The 14,524-nt window shown below is 38.6% G+C and overlaps 2 protein-coding genes and 1 long non-coding RNA gene across 4 annotated transcripts; 1 reads left to right on the forward strand and 2 right to left on the reverse strand.

Moving 5' to 3' along the window:
- Positions 1–829: 829 nt before the first annotated feature.
- LOC144537320 (uncharacterized) lies at positions 830–2,669 on the reverse strand. Its single transcript, XR_013503843.1, has 3 exons — positions 2,494–2,669; positions 1,188–1,258; positions 830–1,055 (listed from the first exon to the last, which is right to left on the reverse strand). It is a non-coding gene; the product is annotated as an uncharacterized LOC144537320 (long non-coding RNA).
- A 4,148-nt stretch (positions 2,670–6,817) lies between these two features.
- On the reverse strand, positions 6,818–10,109 carry cebp1 (CCAAT/enhancer binding protein (C/EBP) 1). Its single transcript, XM_078280384.1, has 3 exons — positions 9,936–10,109; positions 8,825–9,106; positions 6,818–8,676 (listed from the first exon to the last, which is right to left on the reverse strand). Exons 1-3 carry the CDS (start codon positions 9,936–9,938, stop codon positions 8,371–8,373), a joined length of 591 nt encoding a protein of 196 aa, XP_078136510.1. The 5' UTR covers positions 9,939–10,109; the 3' UTR covers positions 6,818–8,370.
- A 61-nt stretch (positions 10,110–10,170) lies between these two features.
- Positions 10,171–14,346, forward strand: ngdn (neuroguidin, EIF4E binding protein). 2 transcript variants are annotated; one of them, XM_078280378.1, is made up of 11 exons: positions 10,171–10,200; positions 10,840–10,899; positions 11,216–11,287; positions 11,506–11,643; positions 11,744–11,828; positions 11,944–11,996; positions 12,466–12,577; positions 12,731–12,905; positions 13,001–13,154; positions 13,793–13,856; positions 14,136–14,346. In XM_078280378.1, the coding sequence occupies exons 1-11, from the start codon at positions 10,186–10,188 to the stop codon at positions 14,153–14,155; spliced, it is 948 nt and encodes a 315-aa protein (XP_078136504.1). In that variant the 5' UTR covers positions 10,171–10,185; the 3' UTR covers positions 14,156–14,346. The 2 variants fall into 2 exon arrangements, with proteins under 2 accessions (XP_078136504.1, XP_078136503.1); XM_078280377.1 differs by lacking the exon at positions 10,171–10,200 and adding an exon at positions 10,401–10,538.
- The last annotated feature ends 178 nt before the right edge of the window (positions 14,347–14,524 follow it).

Consider the following 14,524-nt stretch of genomic DNA (forward strand, 5'->3'; position numbering starts at 1 on the left):
CAGCCACGGTGCCAAATAGCCTCCGGAAGGAACTAGTTTTGGTGGAACATGTGTACGGTCCTGCGCCAGAAAACTCCGATTGGACAGATAGTCTAGCTAGCTGTCTGGATTTACCCTGCAGAGATCTGAGGAGCAGTTAACCATAGTCCTCAGAAATCCACCCTAGTTTAAAATTCCAACACAAAGAAAATGGAAGGTGACAGACATCTGGCCAAAAAGAGTGAAATCCGGTGGAGCAATCCCGGAAGTGGAACGCCGTGGATATAGAGTTATTGACTGATTCTGATAAGCCTACATTGATTATTTTTCATTTAATATTATTGTATAAAAATGGTTGTTGATTTGAAGCATTAAAATGGATAAAAACACTCAAAGTTAATATAACTTTTAGGCTCTTTAAAACAACAAAGACTCCTCTGACTCTGTTTAGGTGAAAGTGGCCACATGCAGAATTAATTAATTAGGCCTAAATAATTGTAGGTAACATTTTAACCAAAAAATGTATGTATGCTACATTCAGCTATTTCTCCTCTTTCCATTTCCACAAATAAAAAATTATCACACCTGTTTTTTAAAAACTAGGCTATATTAGATTCAACGTATCTCACGTTATCTCATAAGCTGTTCCAAATTCTTGCCCTAATCACATTGTTACACATACTGTAATATGTAGTTTTATTATTGATACATTACTGTTCATTATTACTATATTATTGATCATTACTATTATAAATAATATTATATAATAATCTCCAGCTACTAATATTGTACTACTAATAAGGTATACTTCAGAATAACAAATACAAATCAAAAGGCAATCCAAACAATGTTCTTAATTTAAAAAATAATTTTATTTAAACATTTTTAAAATTTTCAACATTTTCCTGTCTTTGACGAGATTCACATTTTTCCTGCAAGTTCAGCCCAGAGAGCTACAGCAACTTTCAGTCAAATGTTTTAGTGTTGATATCCTTCAACATGTTTCCACAGCAGGCAGCTGCAAATGTTTCACTGCTGTCCAGCTCTCATGATGACAATTCCCTCAATAGATCCACCTGGAAATAATAAAAAAAACTGTTACCTACAGTATTTTATTCTGAAATCACACACATATATTATTACTATTGTGACGCACAAATGGAAGGAACTGACGGGATTCCATTATAAAGGGATTGTATTTTACTTACCATCATAATGAGGGTGGGGGTGTCTGTCTGGTCATCTGATGTGGCTCAATGTCTGCTTGGGTTGCAGTGACCTGCATCATGATAAAACAACATTAAGCAAAGAGTTATTATAGTGTCCCAGGAAACATGAGTAGAGTATAGTGATGAATGTGGGTTCACTTTGGATGTCATTGTTGTTTATGAGACAATAGGTACTGATGTTTGTTACCTGACAAAAAATACCTTTTCTTAATTAGTTAGTTATTCTGCTACCGTTAAATTCGGCGTCATGTTTGACTCTGTAGAACTCCGATTTAATGAAGTAGTAATACAAATGTGTAGTGCGACGTTAAGCAGACGAACATTAATGTTATCTGGGAAACATCATTAATCACTTTACATGGAGTTAAAGTTAAAACCAAATTATGTTAAATCATTTTCGCCGAAATAGTTAGTGAATGTTTATGAGTCGTAGAAAACATAAATGATCTTTAAGAAGGAGTAGATGTTTACTGGTAAAGCTCGGCTTTACCAAATTAAGTGGCTTTAGTTTGCCTCAGACAGTGAACGAGTTGAAGATTTTATTTGCCTCGTTGTCAGTCCTTTCTGTAAATAAAATTATCAAACAGACTTTTTGTAATTCACTAAGTTATTCTGATCAAATCGGCATCATGTTTCACGAAGCAGAACTCTAATTTAATGAAATAATAAGTTATAAAAGCTCCGTGGACATGCTGACTGGCGTTGTTTCGGGATGTCAAACAGTAACGTTAGCTAGCTAGCTTTTTTTCATCTCACTTTAGTTTAAAGTTAGTTTACAGAATAGCTGTTTAAGTTAAATACAAGCCGAAATGAAAAGCCTTTCTTTAGGAGTCAAACAAAGTCATACTTATACAACAGGAGTATTAGCTAGCTATATGTGTAAAGGGGAACCCAGATCTTTTAAATTGAGCAATATGTTAACGGAGTCTGGAAAGTAATGGGCAGAACCCGTACTTACTAGCTAGACTAATGTTAACGTAACGTTAATTGTAACAAGTAAGTTAGTATGAACAAATGTAAGGGTATTTTGTTCAGAGAAAAAAAAACAAGATATGCAATTAACTGTAGGCTACAATATGTTCAGAGGATAGCCACTTCCTATCCACACTAAAGTTACAAGGTTAGCTAGAAAATTACTCTTTGTGAGGATATCGCAACGTTAGGATGCCCAGTGCACCCCACACTATAAAAAGAACGATGTTGTGGTGACGTTACACTTTAGCGTATAATCATGAAACATTATGATAAAAGTTAGCATGAAATACATAAAATAAACCAAACTTACCAAAACTTCCAAACATCCCCGCTAGCAAGGCTTCTCCTTCAGTATCTGGGGGCCAGTTTGGTGTTCTGTCTGAGTAACTGACATCAGGAGTCGTTTTTTACAGCAATGCTGTATTATTGCCATGGCATATTACAGCCAGGTTACAGCAAGCCTAAAATATACTGTAAAATATTCCCTTCATCAAAATGACCCACAATGCAACATAAAATGAAGTATTTTACTGTAATGAAGAGTGTATCATTATCTAATCTAAACAATTTAAATGATTTGTTTCTCTTGAGCCCACCAGACTCACATTGTTCAGGACTATTGCTTAATGTGCAGAAAGCTTCTTATTGCTTACACTATGAAAATGCTACTGATCATGCCTTGTTAATGTTAATTATTAATATATCCTATTAGATTTGGCACACTTTTTATGTTGGTTGAGCATTACATTTTACTTTACAAGTGTTTTTGTGAATTTTTCCTAAGAAACCTTAATTTTCTTTCTATTTAGATGTAAGAATCTCAGCCATTTTTAATGTATGTTTTTCATTTGAATTTTGTTCAAAATTATGTGTGGCAGGAAAAGAGCTTTAGAAAGAAAAATGGTTATGTAGGAATACTGCAGTGGCGTTTGTATGTACGTTATGTAATATACATATTTATTATCATGTTAATGAGTGAATAACTAGCCCAAAAGACTAAAATGTGTAAAATGTGCTCAGAAAGACAAACTATTTGCAGTAATAGGTTTGTGCGCGCAAGCCCCTGTATTTGCACTTATCCAAGAATATACAGCAAATGCCGTGATGGTATTTGGACAGCAGAAGAAGTACACAGATTCATGGATAGAGTGAGACATCTGTTCTTTGTAAAAATATCTCTACAGAAGGTCTGCATGTAGTTCTCTGCCACATGATGGAGCCATAAATCACAGGCCACCACAAGAGACAAGTCTAATAAAGCCTACACTGTACCTCCATGGTCCAGGCTCATATGGGCTTGTTCTCGTGAATATGCAATGATTAAAGGTGCTGTAGGTAGGATTGCGAAAATCCAGGATTTAGCCAAACAATTTGAACATCAACAACTTCTCAGTCCCTCCCCCCTTTCTGCTAAAGCCCAAAACGGTCTCCTAAGCCCCTCCCTCCACAAGGGAGAATGAATGCATGTGCATGAGCAGTGATTGACACGCAGTTAGACACCCCCCACCCCCACCCCCACCCCCTCCCCCCGGCCATGATTGGTGCATCTGAACAGGGAGCGGTGGATTTTTGCAAATTGCACTACAGGCTGTAGGTGGTGCCAGAGTAGCTGGATTTTTTATTTTTTAATTACCTGTTTCATGTAGTTCTACTGTAACATAGGGTCAGTTTCAGCAAATATGACAGAAAGTTAGTTTTATAAGTCTTACCTACTGCACCTTTAACATGTCATTTTGATATTTGTGAGAAATGTCACATATTGTCTACTTGGAGAACATCTCTATTCCCTCATTTATTTTCGGCCATATGTATTACTCTTTTGTCCTATGCATTTATTAGGCCTGCCAGGGCCATCGCTACTAATTTTGCACTATAGGTTTTTTTAGATACTTTTCCTCTCTCCCAGTATACTATTCCTGAGCATAACATTTCCACCTTGGTTTTAGGTGGAATATAATGCCAGATTTGATGGACCTAGAATGACCTACAGTTGTATGTATTTGTCTATTTCATGGACAAATACATGACCATTGGTTTCAGCCATCCATTTGGTAATGACTGCTAAGCTACACTTGATGGCACTAACACAGTGTGTTCCACTGGTGTTGCAGCAGCCAATAGTGGAAGGCTTTGGCTCTATCAGTCAACACAAACATTTCTGTACATTTAAATGTTGTTAGTCATCGAGCGTTTAAACCTTCAAGAATGCTAAGAAAATACTTCTTTTTTTTCAAACAGTAAATCCCCATTACACATCTTGTATGCTGTCATGACAATGTGTTTGTGTTACCCACACAGCATGACCATGATGACTGCCACTTCCCCTAAATACAAAGATAGCATCTATATATTACAGCTTAAGAACATTTGTGGTAAATTATCTTCTGTATCAGAAAGTTGGATCCTGAAAATCGCTATCTGCAAAAAAAGAACAATGAAAAGTGCCATGCTTTTTAAGTTAGTCAATCATGCCATGAAAAGCAATTTACACCAGTGCAGAATCTCTATCACTGCAGGGCTCTTTCTTATTGATTATGTTGGTACCATCACTGGAAGGTTTTTTGAAGGTGTGGTGGGAACCTGAAAACGAGAATGCTAATCCTCTGACCGTAGAGTTGTACTGGGCTGCCTCTTAGTTGTGAACATGTGTTAGTGTGAAGTGCGGAAGTGTTGAAATAGAGGTAAAAAGTTTATGTTTCCCATATTTGGACTTAATCTTGTGCGGTTTGTATGTTGATATATTGAATCATTCTTTGCTCTGGAAACTGAAGTCTAATTAGCTTCTCAACTACTGCCATAAAAATACCTTTAATGAACAGGAGCTATATGATTGGAGCTGCTTCACTGGGGCTGTGGTGGGGTTCATGGTCTGCTGCTGTTGGGTAACTTGGTAGGGATTAGGTGAAATACAGTCTTTCTTCACTCTGTGGAGATGTTGCAGTCCTGGGACCACAGATTGCCCCACACAATGCTGTGGGACATTTCAACAGACACGGTCAAACAAGAAGTCATTGTGTGCCGCTCAACACATGACAGGCTGTAAGTAGCCTGTGTCACACTTTCACTCTCCTTTGTAAATGAGGAGTTCATTAGCAAAATGACACAACTCTTGTGTACATTTGGAGGATAAAGTCAGTATTTATAACTAATAAGCATAAACAGTTGATTGAAGTGTTAGCATTTAGCTTTTTTAGAAGGAACCTTAGTTTGACTGCTATTTTATTTCGATTTTGCCTTTTATTACAAACAAAACAAGAGAGAGAAATAAAAATTAAAAAAACATATATGTGTACATATATACATATCTATATCTCAATGACCATGGGGAAGGAAAAAAGAGAAAAGTGCATTTCTATAGCTCATATGTTCAATTCCACCGATTATTATTGACTTAAGTCACACATATATGCAGCCACCCTAACAATCTCTAAAGATGGGCCCCCATGTCCAACATCTCACTATGCCAGTAGAATGTGGTGTGTTTGTAACTTGTAAGTTTACATATTCTGATTATCTGTGCAGAGCTGCACTGTGTAACACAATAAAAACATGGATGGCATTAGTTTTAGTACCTGTTGAATCAAACAGCACAGTTAACAGTGTGTGCTAAACAAAGTAGTGTTGTAATTATTATCAGTTCAGTTTAGTGAGTTGGAATATTGAATACGAACATTTTTTTTACAACACAGATAGCTCTAATATCATGTTGTAAGTGTTGAGTTTTAGTCAGACACTATAATGATGACAAATGGCACTCTTTCATTGTGTAAATAGGTATAACATTTGTATAAAAGAGAGGTGACCATCTGTATTCATGTTGCCTCAGTTGGTCTTTGTTGCCACACCAGCAATAAAAAAAGCTAGGATTAGGTTCCGAAAATACTTATTTGTAATATTTTAATATTATAGTCAACATAGAAACTAGTTATGGAAAGGGAACTGAATGTGTGTTTCTTTATTTTGAATATCACAGTCATAAGTGTTCTGATCCTTGATCTTGGGAGCCAGATGCAAAGGAGTCCCAATGCTGTTTTTGGTTATATAGTGTTGAAAATATGTTACTATGTCACTAAATGTTACAAACTATTGTTTTGGGCAAATATTTCAAGATAAAAGACTAAATGTCTGGCTTGTTGCCCCCACCCCCTCCTCTCTTTCTCCTATCTCTATGTCCCTTCACTACCATCACAGCCACAGGAAGGCCCTGGCAGCCCGAAACACTGATACTATCTCTGCGCTCCTCATCTCCATCCTCCACTATGTCGAAATCTTGCCCATCCCACAAAGGGAAACCGCTGGTGCACAACGGTCCATGGCATGACGTCCGTTTCTGTGGGTAGACACTTATGGTAAATAATATGGCAGGTGCACGCCATGTTCCCTGATGAAGGATGCAGTGGAGAATTAAGGAGAATAATACTGAGATTATATCACACCATTTTCTATGAGAAAGATGTGTTGTTTAGGTGCAGTGAACTGTAATCAAAGCTTGTAAAGGCTATTTCAGGAAGCAGGTTTAATATCCAAAGACATATTTAAATATATGTCGATATTTTGTTATGTTAAATTTGTATAATTGGTCATATTTTTTGTATATCAGGGATTGGCAGATATAAAAGATGTTTCATCCAAACTCAAGCAATTATTTGTTTATTTAAAGAAATGTTTTTTTAAAAGTATTGCTTTAACAATGCATTACTATAAAATCACAAAACACATTCGACAACATTACAGGTGATTTAAAACTGCGTCAACAATATTTCAAGTAATCCCATACTCATTTAGTGACAAAAGATAGAGTAATATACAGAAAGAGAGACGCTTAGATTTCATTGAATCCCCTACAAACCACAGGTGGTTGTGTAACCTTGTTGGGCAACAACACTTACAATCATCTCTGACAATGACAAGAAGTGTCAGGTATGATTAGGCAATGTTTCTTGAATCAAAACATAACAAATCTGTCTAATGCGCAGAGTGGTCTTCTGTTTGTAGTTTATGTAAGGATTATGCATGTATGTGCAGATGTCTTCAGGAACTTTCAGGAAAGTTTTTTTGGAATTTGATCAATTTAAGTAAATGCAGCTGTCGACCATTAGGACTCTTTGTTGGGCCCATTTGTGCAGCACTAAGGATTGTTAGATCGATGGTGCATCAAGTTCTCCCTAAAAATCCTTAACCCATCTCACCTAGTTGTTTCACAAATCTTGATATGCACAGACTCTGCCACTCACATAAAGTTTCTGCTCTCCAGTCTTTTCACTCACATTTTAAAATATGCAATGACATCTACATTCATAAACACCACACTGCCAGGAATTTAATCGACCATTTGCTAAACCTCCGTCCCGATTTAACAACCAACTATAGCAACCTATCAAGTTGTGGATGCCTCCCAATGCAGAAGGTATGCATATGGGGCTGTAGTGAAACACTGTATCTTAAAAGTTTGGAGGGTGGTGTGTCTTTTTTTAGCCTTTACAAAACCAAAACCACAAGAGCAAAACCTGCAAATGTTAGCATGTTTAGCTGCTTACTACCAACAGTAGAAACCTTTTTTTTTTTCAAGGCATGGGTGAACTGCATTATTAAGTGGAGTTGCAGGTTACTGGTATGTAAGAAAAATATCTGTTAAGGCTTAAAACACCCACTTTGTTTAGAAAGAGTCAACTGGAAACATTAAAAAGTCAGCTGCAGATGGCATTATCAACCGATTTACAGGGTTTTAGCGGTAGCTTTAGTTTACTAGCTAGCTACAGCTGATAAAATCTGCTAGCGACAGTTGTCATTTCAGCCCCACCAAAGACCATGGTTATCTGTTAGAAATGAGAAGCTGCTTTTGATAACTTCTGTGTGAAATTGAAGACCCATTGTTTCAAAAATGTCTGCAAATTTTGTGTCTTAAATCTAAAACCCTAGAAAAAAGACATGACATCAGTGTCCTCAATGGTAGCTACAGCCCTGCCAGTGTGTTATGCTTTCCCTCTTCACAATTTTACAATATTAAACTATAACTAACCCCTTTAACACTGAGCATTACACCCCCACAAAATGCTTCATTTTTCATGTGACTTTTTTTTATAAATAGTTGCTGATCTGAAAAATCAACAAAGAGACTTGGAGGCCTGCCTATAGACACTAATGATGAATCGGATGCCTACAATTAACACTAGGAACAAATGTGGTTCTAGATACTGGAGTCCCCTGCTACTGCCTCACCAGCCCCCTGCAGATGCCGCTGGGACATGATGTGTTTGAGAGTGTCCAGCTCCTGTGTCAGCTGCCCTATCCTCATCTGCAGCTTCTGGTTCTCCTCCTGCAGCTGCATGGCCCTCTGCTGGGTCAGCAGGATCCTCCTGCGAGCCTTGTCCCGGCTCTTTCTCACAGCGACGTTGTTCCTCTCGCGTCGCAGCCGGTACTCTGCGCTGTCCTTGCTGATGCTCCTCTTGTTTACTGGGGCCCGCAAAGTTGGCAGGAGGAAGGAGGAGAAATCCTGGAGGTCAGAAACACAAGTTTAAGTTGTGGGGAAGCAGGATGAGAGTGGTTTTTAATGATTTTTTTTTTTCAGAAAATGTGTAGGAATGACTTCTTTATCTATTATTCACAAATGAAAAAGCTATCTCACACACATGAAGACACACCTGCTGATTGTTGGCGTTGCTTTGGTGGTGGCTTGTGTTCCCCGCGCTCAAGGTGTTGCTGAGACAGGAAGACATGTACGGCATGTAGGACAGTCCCATCATCTGCTCAGACATTCTGTCATCACTGCCCCCTCTCACCAGTCCCTGAGACTGGCTGTATGCTATGTCCATCTGAGCCAGCTGATTGGTTGGTGTGTTCGGGTTCAGGGTGTGGGTGTGAGCCTGACCCGGGTATGAGTTTGCCCACTCCTGGATAACAGAGGACACCCTGGTATCTGACATCTGAAAGGTGGTCGGAAGCAGAAAAAGATTAGGTTTTTTCAAGCTTAAATTAGTTTGTTTTTATAATTTAACAGAAACACACACAAACAACACATGTACAAAAGTAACTATACAGGGGAAAGATGCAAGACAAGAACACAAGACATAAAAGGCAGAGCTATTAAACTATCCAACAACATATAACATGGTTTAATTAGCTCCAATTCAGCAAAAGGCTGCTGACACGTTATGATAATCAAAACAATATACCCTAATTCAACTCCCTGAAAGGCCTTATATTCTGCTGTATATTGTGTACTTTTACTTTTGATACTTAAAGATCATTTTGCCAATAATACCTCTGTACTTTTACTAAAGTAAGAATGCAGGACTTTTATTCCTAATGGGGTAATAGTAATTAATTAGAACAATACAAAATGAAACGTTACAAATGACAGATGTAGCTGTAGCTGTAGACAGCTGAAACAATGCGTCAATTAATTGAGATTGACAGAAATGTAATCAACAACATTTTTGATGTTCAATTAATCATTTAAGCCCAAGGTGAAAAAGCAAAATAAATGTGCTGGTTCCTGCCTCTCTCAAAACAAGCATAAAATATACATACTTGGGTTGTGATGTATACCTTATTATTTTTTTCAGATATTTACAGACCAAACGATTTATCAATTAATTGAGAAAATGATCTGCAGGTTAATTGACTATGAAAGTAATTGTTAGATGCAGCCCAACATTAATGCAAACCATACCTATATATGTACAGCAAAGTAAAAAAATAAACTGCAGACTATATTTTTTACAAAGTCTAATAAAGCTATGATCTACTTACCATGACTTAGCTCTTCACAAACTCTCTGAATATTCTGCAGGTTCCTCTGACAGTTTGACTGAAACTGGTCTGAAAGACAGGAGACAGACAGGTACCTCTGTCTGATCTCACCATCACTTCTTCCTACTCCTCCTTCTCCTCTCTCTCTCTCTCTCTCTCTCTCTCTCTCTCTCTCTCTCACTCACACACACACACTCACACACACACACACACACACAGAAATGACAGAAAAGAGACAAAGAAAAGGACAATGACAGAAAGCAGGGTAGTGTGATCGTATCTCCCATCATATCTACAGATTATGTAGCCTGTGGTTTCAGGTAGGGTTTTAGTAGCCTAGCCTAATTTAAAACAAATTGTGATACAAGGAACTTCGGCAGCTTTGAGTAGCGGGTCACAATAAATAAATAACTAACTAATTATTTCATAGCTTTCCGCTCTCTGTTGACAGTGCCACTCGCTTAATTTATAACATTACAGTACAGTACAACAGTTGTTTGTTAGTAGGCTACAATGCGACACTACCAAGCTCTGTATGACCACTGTTCCTCTGCGGCTTCCGTAGATTACATTGAAAACAAAATGGCTGCCCCTGTTGACAACGTGAGTGAAAGCTTAGCTTGCTGCGAGCTAAAACCTTTATTTTATCTTTCTACAATGTATGCTAATATTATAGACAAATTCCGACGATGTAACGTGTACTCGGACACTATTTATTATACGTGAGATTGATAAAAGCAAGTGATAATACTGGTTTTGTTTTTAATGACTTAAGTTATCCTGCTAGCCACTAGCTAACTTACCTTTTTAGTAGCATTTCTACTACGTTACCCACATTTTGCGGTGTAGATACATGGTGTTAGCAGTTTTGCATTGTATTTCTGACATGTTTACTTTCTGACAGGCTTTAATTGAAAGTGATTTGCCTGCAGCTGTGCAGCTGCTGAGGAATCTCACAGAACAGGTAAGAACGGTGTGTCTGTAATATTATTGTATTATCAATGTTTGCAAGTAGAGATATGCTGAGTCCTTTGGAAAGTATTGAAACTATACGAACCCATTTACACGCACACTTAGATCTAATGGTTACATATTACAGAATAATATTCTCATAATCCTGTTGTTGTTATTGTTGTTTTGTGCATTTATGTTGATTGATTATGAAGTGGTGGTGTGTTGCTTTCACCATGGTGTTTAGATCATGGTCACTTTTATCACAGACAGCTTGTGTAGATCTGAGTTTCCCCAGCTGAAAAACAGTGTGTCGCTTTTCTTTATAGGTGGCCTCAGTTACAAGTCATGTCCGTGACCTGATAATAAAAGTCAAAGATGGGGCATTTAAGACATCAAAGGTGAGTGGGGGACTTGAACTGGACTGCCCCCCAGGTTCACTGTATCTCTGTTGGTTGTTAGAAAATGTTCACACCACATTTTCAGGCATGTGTAACTGGCAACTGAAAAGGAATACAGTGTAAAAGAAACATCTCCTCCAAGTTGAAACAAACTAAGGAGTTGTCTGGTCTGACTCCTCTCTCTCTCTCTCTCTCCCTCCCTCCCTCCCTCCCTGCAGGGTTTGTCATTCTTGGACCTTAGGTATCACCTGCTGCTCTTTTACCTTCAAGATCTCACTCACCTGATCAGCATCAAAACAGAAGGAGGCAAAATAAAAGACAGCGAAGCCTTGAATAGACTGGTCACAGTCAGAACGGTGAGATGATTGTAGAAACAGGCCGCTCATTTGTAGTCTTATCGATCCAGCCGACAAAGCATCATATTGCTTTGCTGATTGATTGTCCTCCTGTTTTAAGGTCCTGGAGAAGATGCGACCGATTGACCACAAACTGAAGTACCAGATTGATAAACTGGTGCGCACAGCTGTCACCGGCAGTTTAGGTAAAACTGATTTTGGGAATTGGTTTGCGATGCGTGCATCCACCAATGATCAGATTTCCTTCCCTCGATGTTTCACAGGCCACAGTGTATAACGATGTCTTTTGTTTGATTTCAGCTGAGAATGACCCGCTGCAGCTGCGTCCTAATCCTGAAAATCTCATCAGCAAAGTAAGGGCTGAATGCCATCGTGGTCATTTGAACTCTTTTTATTTGAGTGGTACAGTTTATCACAAATGTTTTATTTGTTGTTGTTTTTAACAACCTTGCGGTATATTAATAACGCAAGGGAAATTACACTTTTTTTTTTTTTTTTTTCCCTTACTCTGTTGTTAGAACACACGTTACACACAGGCCTGAAATACACACACACACACACACGCGTGCGCTCAGGACCTATACATGCACAAATGGAGAGGTGTCAGAGTGAGGGGGCTGCGGCTGTCCATGGAGTTGGGGGTTCGGTGCCTTGCTCAAGGAAAACTGTAATCCTAGCACCATTGTATAAATGATTTATCGCTTCAGGACATTTAATTGGTCAGGCTACCATTGATTTTAATAATTAAGAAAATACATAATAAATACTGACCATGGAGTATTGTAACTATCTGACTGACTCTTTCTTTGCTTCATCGACCAGTTGAGTGAATCTGAGGAGTCTGAAGGTGAAGCTGAGAATAAGACGGAGAAGAAAGCAGCCCACTCTAGTGGCAGGAAATATGTACCGCCAAAGATTGCTGCAGTTCATTATGGTAACGTCATTTGTCTTTTTAAATAGGATTTTGTTTCACTGCTTGTCCATAAAAATACGAATCAATATTAGTTATAATACACCTTTTAACCGCTGTGGGTCATGTGCATCAAAATAAAGACCACAAATTCTCATCTCAACCCGTGTCCTCCAGACGGTGACATGACAGAAGCAGACAAGAAGAAGGCTCAGTCGGAGCGCCAGCGGCGAGCGGCCCTCAGAAGCTCTGTGATCCAGGAGCTGAGACAGCAGTACAGCGACGCTCCGGAGGAGATCCGGGACAGACGGGACTTCCAGAGCGATCGGGAGAGCCGCGAGGAGCTACACAGGTGTTTACTTTGTGTGAACAGGTAGACACATGAAGGGCAGATACGAGTTTCCAATCAGCAATAACGTTTTTTTTTTTTTTTTTTCTTCTTCACAGGAAAAATTATGAAGAGTCCATGATGGTGCGTCTCAACATGCCACAACGGCAGAAGAATGCCAGAAAGAGAGGCGCGATGTCCATGACCGGCCAGCTGAGCGGCATCACACACTTCAGTGACATCACAGCACTGACGGGCGGCGAGGGGGGCCAGGTGAGCTTGCAGTGACATCTTTACACCAGCAAGGGCTCATATCTCACTCACTGAGCTACAGGACAGGCCTATGTTAAAAATGTGAATTTCTGGTCCAGACATGAAAATCTATTTAAATCCCTCTTCAGAATGTCTTTGCAGAGGAATTTATTGAGTTGAATTATTTATACTGAATATTATTGAATTAGGGCTGCCACCAGCACATGATTAATGTTGGACAGGACACTGTTTTGAAGAAGTCTGGCACGTTGGACCTGAAGTGCTCATACTTTTGTGTATCTTGGTGACTCAGTTGTAGGGTGCTGTGCTGGCAAGTTACACTTTATGCCTACACAGGCTTGGCATGGCATCCTACTCTGTACTGTTTCCCGTGTCAGTGAACTTACTGCTGGCATAAAAAGCACTGAGTTAAAGCAATGGCTGGCCAGCCTTGTGCTGCTTGCAAATGTGGAAAATTCATTCAGCTAAATGTATTAGGAAAATCCATGTGCTATGTTTAGATTTTGTACTAGACAGCACGTGAAGCCACAAAACGCTGTTGCTAACAGGCTCATAACAGGAGCATTATGGCTCGTTTCTATTTAGACCACATTGTTAATGTGACTGTTGGTTCTAACACTTTGTTTTTATTGTTTCAGGATGGGGATAGTTCCCGCCCCAAGAAAAAGAAGAAACTCATGAAGAAGAAAACAAAAAGAAGAGGTGAGGACATTTAAATATATCAGACAGTAAAATTGAATTTCCTGCCATTTCTTTAAAAAAAAATTTTTTATATATATATAATGAAACTTAAGCTCCTATTACAAACTAATTGTTGGTGTAATTTTGCGAGTTTACAGAAAACTATTTTAGAACCAAAGGTTAATAAAATAAAGGTGTGATTTACTTTTACTGATAAATTGAAACCTCAATCAAGGATATGAGCCGTTTACATTTGTAACCCTATTTCATGTGAATAATCACCCACGTCCTTCTCTGCAGCCTTTAAGAAGCACAGATAAGAAGACCCGAACACGTGTCCAATGTTAGAAGACCGAATGATGAAGAGGATGTCTTACCAACAGCTGTCATTTTAGTTTATACTTCAGAGTTTAGCTGATTTTGTTACCAATAAGTCAGTTGTACTGCAGTACAAAATTCCCCACCACCTCTGCATAGTGTATCAGTTTGTGGAATAAACATTTACTGTTGACTCCTGTATTTGTCACATTGTATTTATCTCCTTTAGAGGGCAGTCAAATCGCCTCCTTATCAAACAGACCAATTGGGACAAAAATGGTGGAATTCGATTAATTTTCAAGATTCCTTGTGCCATCTAATGAACCCCTTGCTAAGAGAGCATATGCTGCATTCAGTTCAATCTACATGAT

The sequence above is a fragment of the Sander vitreus genome, chromosome 22 (assembly GCF_031162955.1).
Source record: "Sander vitreus isolate 19-12246 chromosome 22, sanVit1, whole genome shotgun sequence".
NCBI lineage: Eukaryota > Metazoa > Chordata > Actinopteri > Perciformes > Percidae > Sander > Sander vitreus.